The 13596-nt window shown below is 43.9% G+C and overlaps 1 protein-coding gene across 1 annotated transcript in view; it reads right to left on the bottom strand.

The window, feature by feature from the left end:
• Positions 1 to 13596, bottom strand: part of SULT6B1 (sulfotransferase family 6B member 1) — a 95419-nt gene that overhangs the window by 38624 nt on the left and 43199 nt on the right. Inside the window, exons 4-5 of the mRNA XM_078677441.1 lie at positions 7477 to 7603; positions 4858 to 4952 (exon numbers count right to left, since the gene is read on the bottom strand). Coding sequence (XP_078533567.1) covers positions 4858 to 4952; positions 7477 to 7603 — 222 coding nt within the window. The remainder of the gene's footprint in view (positions 1 to 4857; positions 4953 to 7476; positions 7604 to 13596) is intronic.

Here is a 13596-nt window from a genome sequence, read left to right as displayed (position 1 = left end):
TAGTAGATCCCGGGTGTCTGAAAGTCCCTTAAGTGCAGTGCTTTGTTGTTTTTTCATCTGAATCTCTCCAACATCATAGAAACGTTCTTAATGACTATCAATAAAATGAAATGATGAGGCAACCAGCAAAAGCAGAAAAAGGTCTGTGTAGTGGGCTTTGTTCTGAGAAGGTAATCCTATACTGACGAGGAGCTTCATATTCAGCAACGAAAACTCTACTGAGCTGGGGTCCTGCACAAAGCAGTGATCTGTGCTGAGCTAGTAGCTTGATATTGAGCAATCAGCACTGTACAGGTCAGAGCAGGGAGCGCTATACAGAGGTAGGAGCTCTGTACTTGATTTGACCCAACAGAAAGCTAGGTACTGAGGTGTGTAGTTAGTGAACTTCACTCTTGCACTTCAGACTTGCTAATTCCAATGTTCACCTTGGATCTCAACTTTCCATTCCTCCATTTTCAGAAACCACCCTTCTTTACTGTCTCTGACCCTATGTGCTACATTAATAGCAACATACAAAACTGTCTTCAGGTTAAGAAACCTAACCAGGCAACAGTGCATTGGTTTCAACAGGGACACCAACAAGAAGGACAATACAAGATTAAAATCCCAGTGAAGAACACAAGTGGAGTAGGAGGAAACAAGGAAAACAAACCTTCTAGAAAATGAACAATACTGATGATCTAAAGAGTGACTCCCATTTGGTGTAAAAGATAAAGAAGATGATGTTGTGAGGTTTGGAAGCGACAGAGCCTGCCGAGGTAGGTGGGGATTGAATCGGCTTCTGCCAGGGACACAGTCTCTTACATCCACCCCTGCCTCAAAAGGAGCACTATAGCTGCTGGGAGTTCAAATGGGTTGAAAAGGTTGCCTCTGTTAAGGCTGTTCTGCTCTGGATTAGCCGCAGACCATTTGGTTAAATTGGTGAAACTGCTGTACTTGGGAGGCTCTGGCCAGTGTACAGGTCATATCTCTACTGTTCTTAAAGTGTTCCAAGGAGGAGATGGTTTTCTCTCTGAACATCAACTCGCCATCAAAGGGCATGTTTATAATCATAGCTTGGATGTTTCCTGAGGAGGAAGTGAAGCACATCCAGGTGTGCCAGAGCACTGCAACTGCTATTCCCATAGAACAATCAATGTTGTCCACGGAGTCTAGTCCTCAGTTTAGGATCTGCTTTAATGCATTCATTCCAACATTAACAAGGTCAGAAAAGTGCTCTTTGATATGGTTAGGCAAGCTGATCACAATAAACGTTGTCAATTCTCACACTGCATGCATTAATCAGCCTGGAATACAAGTCATATTCGCAGCGCAAAAGTTCAGGTTGCTGGAAGGAAAAACCTTGAGATCCAAATTATCAAGTTTCTTTGACTCTTTTTCAGGAGGAGCCATATGAAAGGCACTGGGATTAAGGTTGAAAGATGTTTGGAAACCAGACTTTTCAGTGATTGGAGGGAAGACAAAAAGTAGGTAGAGTGGGCCTACGGAGTCTGGTAGCCTGCCTATGGCCTGCAGGGCCCAGAAAAGGTTTCTCCCATGCAGCCACAACTGGATGTAAAAGGGGATCATTAAATGGTAATAATGGCGTTCCTGTTGACAACGATTACAAACTTTCTGTTAGAATGCTAGACTTTAGTTCTGCAGAAGACAAAGTCAGGTCTATGGCCTCTAAGACTTTCAAAAACACAGTTCTAAATGAGCAAACCTCTTCTGAAACGGTTCCAGTGGGTAGGGAATATCACCTTCTCGTAGATAAACATTTCTTCTATTCAGGCAATTTCTGGGCCATGTGGAGGAGCTCAGTGAAGGGATTACCCTTTAAGGTTGACTTAACTTTGTCTCTCACTACATGGGTAATGTCTTCTAATAACTATGTGGTGGGCGTCATGTTCAGCTCTGGCGCCGAAGTAGGTTTCAAACAAACAGGGGAGAGTGAATTAGCCTGCTGCAACTTCAATATAGGCACTGGGATGTGTCAGAGTCAGAACCACCAAGCATACAAGAAAAAAGCCCCAGCTTGGGGAGAGGCCCGTGGGTGATGGAGCTGTCCTGAAAATATCCAGCATAGTCATCAGGAAGGACTTTACCTTCTCGGGGAAGGCTGATGGACCAGAAACTCTGGTCTCATCTTTTTTGGGCGCTGGCTTTTTGCCCGATGATGATATAGAGTTTGGCATCATGGAATAGCACTTAAACTCTGAATGGAAATGGTTGCATGACCATTTCTTCTTCAAAGAAAAAGAGGACTTTGACTTTCTATGTCGTTTCTTGTGTTTATTTTCACAAGATCTCTTAGGAAAATGCTCCCTGAAGAGAGTCTTACCATTACTTGAAGTTGGGTGCCTGGGTATCTCCTTGAGGTCCATAGCCAAAAATAAATTGGCCATTCCACTCCATGATGGCCCATTGAATGCATAGAGGCACACGTCTGAATTATCATGCAGATAATGTGTGGATGTAACAGAGACATCTACCTCCAGCACCAGCAAAATGACTTGAATACTGAAACCTTCAGGGAAGACCTTTCACCTAGTCGCTGGCATAATGCTGTCAGTAAGACACTGAAAGAGTTCTGGACCCACGTTCAGTGGTGTGGAAAAACATGAACGATCATCAGAGCACCAGTTGGCATTATCGTACTGTGGTGTCATCATGTCCGGATGCGGAAACGAGTCTGGAGCCATATGGCGCCACCCGGTGGGACTGTAGGGACATGTCTAGAGAAATATTTCTAGATCAGTCTGAAGTCTAGAAGAAGAATCATAAGGTGAGGATTTTGTGAGAAGGTGTATACATTTGCATATTGTATTACCACAGTTTTAAAATATTCCTTCAGTCTTCAGCAATTTAACATTATGTATTACAGCAATATGTTGCAGCTGGCAGTTGTCTGAAATGTGCTAAATATGAATTAAATCATATGGACTTTGCTCATTATATGCTAATCCACTGATGAGGAACTGTTTCAATAACTCTGATTAAACATGTTTGAAATAAATCATACATCGAAAATATGGTCTTTTTTCTGAAAAGTGTAGCTCAGGAGAGTTTCACTAAAATTTGTCAAAACTAAAGTTACATGTGCTGTCCCACTATAGTAAATGTGCGGAATGCCATTGTAATCCCACAGACATTACATCTAAAATTAAAGATAATCTTTGGGATCACGCACATAATGTTTTGCATAGGCGGTATGAACATAGTTATGTATGGTATTTATATGGTGGCGAGAACCTAACTACAAGGCACTGCACAGTAATGGCGTTTAGAGGAATAGATATTACAGAGAGAGGTGTAAGCAGGGCAGAATAGGATTATAAAGAAGGTATATAGGTCAAACCTGCCACTTTTTCCTAGTGTAATGTAAAGCCTTAACATCTATTTGTAGTTCATGAAATAAGCTCCTCAGTGGGTCTTTCCAAGGTGTCCAAAGATGTGGGCCTGAGGGGTAATGTCTTCCCAACTGGTAGTACTGGTATTTGTAATTAGAGACGTCTTAGAAGCAGCTAACTCTGATACCACACACTTTAAGTATGATAATGCAACTAAACATATAGTGTGCTGGAAAGAATCATGGAAAATTAGGACAAACTCAGACTCACTTCTCAGACTGTACTTTGAGAGTAAAAAGAAAGTACATATCTAGGAGAAATATTTTTCCTCACTCCCATAGTCTGAAACACATTTACTTGAAAGGCGCTCCTTGAGATCAGAAGAAAAGGCACTTGTACTTGATTTGTCAATATTCAGGACAAGACAAGACTCAAGGAACATTCAGGAGGAACTTTGTTAGGGTCAAAGTCAAGGTGTAGAATGACTAAAGAAAGACTCTATAGAAAGGTCTGATATTGCTATCAAAATAAATATCAGCCAGAAAACATCTAGGCCCAAGTAGAATCCACTCTTATAATGAGGGGAAGAGTCAACTTTCAGAGGTAGTAGACAAAGTGCTGCTTTGCTGCATGCGATCTTGAAAGTCCTATGAAACAAAAAGTGTCCAAGGGGCATCAGAGACCCTACACTTACAGGCAGTATGGCATCATTATTGCTGCCGAACAAATTACATTCTGTCACCCTGTTAATTACCTTAATTTGCCAGTAACAAACTGCACCAGAGAGGACACCACTCTTGAACTCAACATCAATGTACACTCTTGAAGCAAGGCATGGACTTGGGGTGTACTCCAGAGAGGACCGGAGGACATCAAATGAACTGAGTTTCATATTCGAGTTCTGCTGAGAAGCCAAGAAGCTGTCTATAGCATCATTTGTGTACTTATTCACCTTAGTTCAAGGTGCTTTAAATATGTGTAAAAAGGTTATTTGCATTTTCTTTTGTATATTAATTAATTTTATAGTTCATTGGTTTCATCTGATACTTTTATGTAAGGTGAGTGTATTTCCACGTAACTCAGGTATTGTCCACAGACATCCACTCATTCACACTTACCAACCTTACCCAAAGTTCCTCTTCCAAGACATGTGAGACACTTTAAACCACACTGCAATATCCTGGGGTGAAAAAGCTGTTTTCAGGAAAAAGCCATGAAGGCACCATCATCCCGTACAAATCTACTGCTGCGGTTGTTGGCCACCTCACATTCTCCAAGATCATGACTGATCTAGGCAGCAGCAAGGACTCATGTTCACACCAAAGTTACCACGGGCTGTGACACTACTAGCCTCCCCATTCTGTCTTTCTTTCTAAACTTTTTTTTCCAAGAATACTTCTTTTTAAACTGTTTTTCAAGAATCCTTCACAAATGTCAAGTGTTATCAGTGCAATATGACAGGCAATTAACTCAAGCTTTATGTTGAGGGTCAGGACAAAGCAATGAATATCTGTTGGTGATTTACCTCCTTCAGGTCTTCATATGTTATAAGCATAACATTTTCATCTTCTATGTGCTTGTTCCAGATCATTGCATGGTCGAAGTAGGATCCCCAGACAACTGAAAGCATTCAAAAATATGCATAATAGTTAGATTGCTTGGACTGGGATCCAAATATAAAGAAACACAATGAATAAATTGATAGCTTCCTTATTAAGCAGCAACGGTAAGTCTCCTAGGACTCAACATAGATGGTAGATGTAACTATCAGCTAAATTGGTTCTGTCCAAATTAACAAAGATGTTCACGGTCTTACTAAATCCTCAAAGGCATATTTGAGGATCTCTCCTATACTCCACAACACTCTATTAATCTTAACTCCCTTCGTTATCACTATACAGGCCGAAAGGAAAGACATTCGACATGTGGAGGTGGACATAGAAACCACAACAATTAATTGTACATTATTAATGGGAGGTAATTTGGTCATGTTATATATGGATGGTTGGCATCTAAAGCGAAATTGCATAGATATCAATGGCAAAATAGCAAATGGAATTGCTCTAAGTAGGTGTAAATGTAAGTGGGGGTGGGGGTGTAGAGGGTGGAAGAGGGAAGGAGAGGACATTGCTTGGGAAGGGGAGAATTACATGCTCTCCCTGTCTCTTGGAAGTGTGTCGGCGCGGAGGCAGGGAAATGGTGTCAGGCTGCATTGCAGCCCATTCCCATTTTTTAAACTGCTGGGTTTTCCTGCCAATATAATTGAGTCTTGTTCTTATACCCGGTAAATCCGGGTGTGAGAAAAATGGCCTGCAAATGATTGAGCAGAAGAGAACTCTACACTGGAGTTCTACTCTGCTTGAATTCTAATTGAGGCCTCAGAAGGCACGGGTGGTGATGTCTGTGTTAACCATAAATAACGTATACTGGATCCACTTGATGTATGAATCAGCTCTCCACACTTCTCTGTATTTAGGAAGACAAATCTTGTAAAGCATTTAGGATGTGTCTCCTGCATATAAATCTGTCCTCTGACTTCTGTGTCTTCATGTAAGGTCCTTTAACCTCCACATCCCAATATCATAGCAGAAACTATTTTTTTTTTACCTTCTGAGCATGGGGCCATACCTTCTCGCCATTCCTTCTCACACATGTGTTTACCATCTGTCTTTTGTGTGTTTGAAACTCTGCCTGCCACATTCAGTCAAATAACCAGCAGACTGCAGAGTGTGCACTCACACAATAGGAGAGATCAATGATTCTGTAACAGAGTGGCTCATGCAGGGTGACAATCTACACAGATTCACTGTATTTGTGCCCACTTCATGACTCAGCTAGAAGCTCAACTGAGAAGTTCAAACAGTACCTCACTGTGCCAACAGTGCCGCTTGCTCTTTTGATAGCTACCTGTACAACCCAGCCTTTAAGGCTTCTGTAAAATGTATCACCTTTCACAGGCTTCTGTCTTTGTTGCTATGTAGTTTTGCTATCCCCCAATACAAAAATAAAATCAGGCACAAAGAAAAAATGTATGGGTGATTTAAAAAGTGGTTAGGGGATAGATACCAGCTTGGCAGAGAGATGTACAACTTTCGCGAGTGTTCTGGCGTGGCTCACTCCCAAAGTTTCCATTGTGTGCAGGGGTTGGATGGGAACTCAGTGCTGGTGAGTACCTGGAGAAAGTGAAAGTGTACTTGGTGAATGACCATGGGTTTCCAGGAACATAGTTTGTCTTACAATCAAAATTATTTTGCGCAGAAGCCGTCAACTTCGAAAAGGAGACTTGGATGCACACGAGAAGGGACAACATCTGCAGAAGCAGTATTTTCCCTTGGGGAGGTTATGATGTTAGAAATGTTGTGAGTTTTACAGGAATCCAATCACCAGGGAGGGGATGGTAGAGGAATTCAAGACCCAGATGACCAAAAAAAAGTGAGATATGAGCTGCCTTGATCAGTGCGTTCTGGCCTTGGAGAAGGTGGGTGATACAAAAAAACATCAAATCACTGAGTTTGCTTTAGAATAATGTGGAATTACAGGAGAGCATGGCAAGAAGTACATATTTTCAAATATTGGGTGTATACAAGCAGACCGTTGCAGGATAAAGGGGTACAACCTGAACCCTCCTGCAAGAGTGAGATAATTAAACTCATCAGACTTCCTACAAAGGGCCCTCCAAATAGTGAGGCAGAGTCGGGTACGCTGTTGGTAGAGCTGTGGAATGTGAAGCACAAGGAGTGGATCACAAGAGCAACAGCTAAAAAAAAATACAGGGTTGGTGTTTATTTAGCCAGTGAGTCCATGTTTTCACAGGTTTGTGTTGAGTGACGAAACTGTGCAGGCAGGAATGGCAGATTATCACAAAATAGTATTCTAGAAGGGATGAAGCCTCCATATACTTTTGGTTGAGGCTGAGGGAGAATCATGAGGGAAGGGTCTTCAGATTTACTCAGTCAAAGAAAGACCGAGGGTTTGATTTAGAGTTTGGCAGACAGGATACTCCATCACAAAAGCAATAGTGGACCCTGCCCACCAAGCATGTGGTCCGTCAGCCTCCTTCAAATACATTTGTCCAACTTTGAAAATGAGGAATTGATGTTAAAAGCATGACAAGGAGTTCACACAAGAGTAGCGTCCACTGTACCATTCCCACTTATGAAGTCACGGAAGTAGTCATCCCAGTCATTATAGGTGTGCACTGCTGGATTTTTGGCATGAAAATGAAACAGTGATACTGCAGTGTCCTTCGGATTACGAAATATCACCAATATCTGTTAAAATAGAGAGGAAGGCAATTAGTGTACATTTTTAACTGATAATTAATGCAGATATATATCATTGGCCCATAGTGGAATCCAATCAAATGCTTATCTATTTCTGAATATCGCTAGCTTTTGGTTTCCTGTGATTAAATTATCAAATAAATTGTGTTTTCATTACACAATAATCACACTTTTGCAAGCCAAAAACACGAATGAGTTTGAATAGAATTCAAAATATCATCTTTTGTTTTATTCAATTATTCAATTTAGAAATCATGCATTCATTGTTCCATTTACAAATTTCATTAAACAAAAATGTATTGTGTATTCTGAATTTCTCAAAGTAAAAACGAAAAATGTGCTTCACTGAATATCAAAATGAATGCATTAGGGTTACTGAAAACCCTTCTTCGGATGTTTATCCTGTGATAAAAACACTCATGAGCAGTATTATTTACACTTTTATTTCTCCAACATTAAATTCCCCTTTAAATATTTCTCACTTGCAGTATTTCAATTTTCAGATAATCAACAACTAGTAAAAGCGAAGCCCGCTCGCATCCAAGACATTATCTGCTGGTCACATTCATCCATAAATGGCTCAGCATGAATAGTAATATGTGATCCATCCACTACTCTTACCATACACAGAGCCCAATTCACAAAGGTAAACTTATTTTAATTTTTTTTTAAACTTTATCATTTTCCAAATTAAGAGACAAAAAACAATGAAAGATCACAGTTGCATCATGAGTTATCCAATAAAACATGGACATAGTATCGTTAGTATGAGGAGGCACACATATCATATCAACAAAAGGCATCATGACGAAAAGGAACTACAAATAGCATTGCATCTCATTGGGACCCCCATAAAAGAAAATGACTGGGCATGATGAGGGACATTGACTGGACCAAACAACAAATGAGGAAACAAAAGAAAGGGTTGAGAGCCAAACGGTTACAGTGGAGTGTTCGTGCACAAACTTCCGACATACAATCAGGAAGGACCATGGGGTCGCGTACAGACTCAACAGCGATCCATGAACATGCACGCGATGTTATAGGCAAACATCTCCCCTCAGCCCACTCCTGTTGGAACTATATGGCCCTCTTACCGGGACTGCTGATCAGCTGTGATCCTATCAATGTAGGCGCAGTAGGGACCCCAAATATCCACGGGGCGGGAAGGGGTAGGGACCATCTTTGAATACTCCACACAGTTAATATTACAAAAGGCCATACCCCTAAGCCAGGACTTCAAGCTAGGGGATTGTCTGGCGCACCAGAGCAATGCAACCTCCCTTTTAGCGAATAGGAAACTCAATGCCGCAAGCTTACGAATCTTAAGTGGAAAGTTGGAGACGTAACCCAACAGTGCTATTTCGGGGTTGGGGGTCAGGTAAACACCCAGTATTTCACTAAAGGTTTGATGTACCTGGGACCAATATTCATGTAACAGAGGGCAGGTCCAAGATAGGTGGGCAAAGTCGGCGTGAGGGGCCGTGCATTTGGGGCACTGATGGGGCCGATCAGAGTCAATCCTGTGAGCTAGTGCTGGGGTGTGATATAGTCTACGCAGGAACTTAAAGTGGATGAGTTTATGCCTACTATTTATAGAGGCTTCTCGTGTAACTTTACAGCACTGAGCCCACTGGTCGTCTGATATAGGTTTCCCCAGATCGTTCTCCCAAGCTGTGCGAACCTTGGTGTCTAGAGCAGGAAGTGAAGCGCCGCACAATCTGTATAATCTACCTACCAGATGTGTTCCCAAAGGGTGCTGAATTATGAGTGTGAGGGGGGGGCCTCTTCAGGGGCGAGTGGAAATGTGGAAAAAGTCGCATGCATCATGGATCGCAGTCTGGTCAGCACAAAGGAGTTCATGAAGGAGCGGTCAGAAAAACGAGGGTCATCTGCTATGGAGAAAGCAAGTCCGTCAGGGAAGAGTTCGCCAACAGAGCAAATGTTGAATTTAGTTAAAGTGTGTTTGACCACTGTCTCCCCGGTAATAGGGAGCCAATGTGCATTGGGTAAAGGAAGGGAGGGTGAATACAGTAGGTCCACGCCAAGAAGTCTGCGTACCCTATCCCACGCCCAACAGGTAGATGAGACGGTTTGTATGTCCTGTGGGTCTCGGGGGAACCCTCTAGGCAGCACCGTAGATAGCGATCCGGGTAGGACCAGGTCGGTCTCGGGTTTTAGATATAATATGCGGGCATCCGGGTGGAACCAGGAATATGCAAACGAACATTGTGCCACTAAGAAATACAGGTAAAAATCGGGAACACCTAAGCCACCCCTTTCGTATGGGAGAGTGAGCACCCGCCATGACACCCGTGGATTCTTGTCTCCCCAAACCAACCGCAGGAGCAGCGAACGCAGCTGAGAGAAAAATATCTTAGTGAGAGGTATCGGAATGATGTTAAAAAGGTATAAAAGCGAGGAAGCACAATCGTTTTGATGATGGCAATCCTTCCGGCCATAGATATCGGGAGGCGTATCCAGCGGTCAATCTGGCCTTCCAGGAAGTCCAATGCATTGCCATAGTTCAGTCTAATGATGGCCACAGTGTCAAGGTGTACATGTATCCCTAGATATTTGACCGAGTCGCTGCACCATTCTATTGGGAACGGGCAGTCTCACTCAGTGGTACCAGGGGTAAGTGGAAAAATAAGAGACTTATGCCAGTTTATGCGGAGTCCAGAAAATTTGCCAAATCTGGTTATTTCCAAAAGAAGAGGTTCCAGATTGATGTGGGGCATTCTGACATAAAGAATCGTGTCATCTGCGAATAACGATATCAAAAGTGGGCCAGTACAAAATTGGAGGCCTCGGAATAAGTGTTTTTCCTGGAAGTGGCGGACCAATGGGTCCATCGCCAGGATAAAAAGTAACGGGGACAGCGGGCACCCCTGTCATGTGCCGCGTGTTAAAATAAATTGCTCCGCTATGGTGCCATTCAGGCTGACCTGGCCGTGGGTAAAGTATACAATAAGGCAACTGTGGACACAAAGCATTCTGGCATACCCATACGCCTCATGATGGAAAGAAAAAATGGCCATTCTAATGAATCAAATGCCTTCTCGGCGTCCAGGAGAATAGCAGCAGCCGTGGTAGCGGGGTGTATGCGGTGCAAAACCGAAAACAAGGTCCGTAAATTCAGGGATGTGGAGCGATGTGGGACAAACCCTGACTGTGCAGGAGATATTATGTACTCCATGACTAGAGAAAGCCGAATGGCAATTACCTTGGCCAAGATCTTATAGTCAAGATTCAATAGAGAAAGGGGCCTGTATGAGCTACACAAAGTGGCGTCCCTCCCCGGCTTGGGAAGGAGAATTATGACCGCCTCTCTGAAAGTAGGCGGAAGACATCCCAATTCAAGCACCTCCTCATATGCCTCTACCAAACGGGAAACAAGTTCTTCTCTATAAGCCTTGTAAAAGTCGTCGGAAAAGCTGTCAAGGCCGGGAGCCGACGAGCCCCTAAGTGCATCAATGGCTTCAATTATACTATCAGGGGTAATAGGTAAGGCCAAGAACTCCTGCATATGCTTTTCGAGGTACACCATAGCTATCTCATTTAGGTATGCGCCCTGGTCTCCCAGATCTCCAGACAAGGTAGACGTGTATAGACTCTTGTAGTAGGATAAAAATGTGTTGCATATCTCTGGTGTGGAGCGGAGCACCTCTCCCTGCTGACCCACAATTTCTGTGATATAAGACGGGTGGTGTGGGGGCCGAAGTAATTGTGCCAATAATTTATCGGGTCCATCCCCCTCTCCGTACTGCCTCGCCGTGTCTTGTCTGGTCAAAAACCTTAGCTCCCTTTCAGCTTCTTCACAGAATTTTACTAATAATGCCAGGTGCCTAGTCTCACTATCTCTGGATGGGTTATGTAACAGCTCGTCGTCTAGGGCTGAAATGTCTTTTTCAATGCGGGACAGCGTGGACCTGATCTCCCTCCATGCTCCCACATGTGTGGCAATACAAACACCGCAAATTGTCGCTTTGAACCCTTCCCACAAAGTTGCCCAAGACTCCACAGACCCTGTGTTTAGTTCGAAATAGTCCTCTATTGCCTGTCGGATTGTCTCTGTGAACACTGGGTCAGTCAGTGCTCTCCCAGGGAAGCGCCACTGCCTTTCGTACCCACCCAGCCGGGAAATCTTTAATTTCAGTATTATAGGAGAATGATCTTAGAGCGTGCGCGGGAGGGTAAGAAGGTTCTCGATCCAACCTGCGACCCCAGGGGCAATGAGCCAATAGTCAATTCTGGTCCAGGTGTTGTGGAATCCGGAGTGGTGCGTGTACTCTGGGAGTTGTGGTGCAATCGTGCTTCGATATCAATGAGGGAAAAGTGAGTGCATAAATCAAGTAGAATGGGACGTGAGCGAGCTTTCATGTCAGGGGAGGAGGAGGTACTATCCCTGGACGGATTCAGTAAAAGGTTGAAGTCACCACCGATAATCAGCAAGCCAGGGTCAAGTGTAAGGAGTTTCACTTGGAGGTCTTGAAAGAAGGAGGGAGGGTCAACGTTGGGACCATAGACTCCTACTAAGGTGATCCTGTGTCCTAAGAGGAAGCCCGAAACAATCAGGTATCGGCCCTCACTATCCGCTATAGTAGAGGATAAAGCAAATGGTACACTCTTATGAATAAGAATTGCTACCCCTCTGGAATATTTGCTGTAGTGCGAACAAAACCGATGTGAGCCCCAACTCCTGGCAAGTGACGATGAATCAGAAGGGGCCAAATGCGTTTCCTGCAAAAAAACAACATCAACCCCGTGCCTAGAGATGTAATTTAAGACCTGTCTGCGTTTCCTATTATCGTTCAGCCCTCTTACGTTCCAGGACATCAAGGACAGCCCCGATGGGCCAGTCTGGAGACCTAGTCTGGCCATCTGGGGAATCTTCTGTTTTAGATCGCGTGCCAACCTTGCAGAACTCAGATGCATAATGCGAACTCTAACAATGACCAATATCAATAAACAAAACAAACCTCTCCCACCACCCCCCACCCAGCCTCACTTCAACCCCATAGAGGCACTCCCCTAATGATTGCAACACCGTAATAGATAGAGTACTCGTCGCTGAATTAGCAGAGGAAAGATACAGCGTAATCAAAAAAGCCCCAGGAAGCAAAGATACAACCGCATCCGCCATGGGGGAAGCAACGCTGCGCCAAGCGGACAATCCGTTAATCAAAATATACAAATACAAATAGCATTTCTAATCATGCACTTTTAAGAAAAAGACAAAAGGATCTACAATGATGGAACTTCAGCCAGATCCAAGTTCTGTAAAGAGTTCGACACTGTTTTGTGAATCACCATGAGCTGGAGAAAACGAGCCAGATGCAGAAACCGCTCTGGAACCCTGTTTCTTGTATTGTTGGCAGAATTCTTGGGCCTCAGCAGACGTCTCGAAGATTCGGAATCTGCCGGCCACGTCTACTTTGAGGCGCGCTGGGTAAAGCATACCGTACTTGAGACCTAGGTTTCGAAGCGCCGCCTTGACACCATTATACTTCCTACGCGCCTCCTGGACCATAAAGGTAAAGTCCGGGAAAAATGACAAGGTGCTGCCCTGCCATTTTATCTCCCCCTTCTCACGTGCCGCCTTGAGGGCAGTATCTCGATCTCTGAAGTTCATGAGGCGGGCGATGATGGGGCGAGGAGGCAGACAAGGGCGAGGCCGAGGACCCAGGGATCCATGGGCATGCTCTACAACAAACCCCTGCCTGAACACCTCTCTGCCAAACAGTTCGACCAGTAGTTTTTTCACGAACAGATCCATCCGTCCCATCGATGTCGTCTCCGCAATGCCAAGGATACGTATGTTGTTTCTTCGACTACGCGCCTCGAGGTCATCGTTCTTCACGGCCACCTCCTTAAGGATCTTTTCAACACGTTCGAGCCGCTTCAGTGTCTTGGATGAATTATCTTCAATGTCGGAGACCCTGGACTCCACCAAGTCCAGCCGACGGTCGTGGGCCTGA

Source organism: Lissotriton helveticus, chromosome 2_1 (assembly GCF_964261635.1).
Source record: "Lissotriton helveticus chromosome 2_1, aLisHel1.1, whole genome shotgun sequence".
NCBI classification, from domain to species: Eukaryota; Metazoa; Chordata; class Amphibia; order Caudata; family Salamandridae; genus Lissotriton; species Lissotriton helveticus.
Note: the sequence above shows the minus strand (reverse complement) of the source record. Positions and strands in the feature narration are given on the sequence as shown.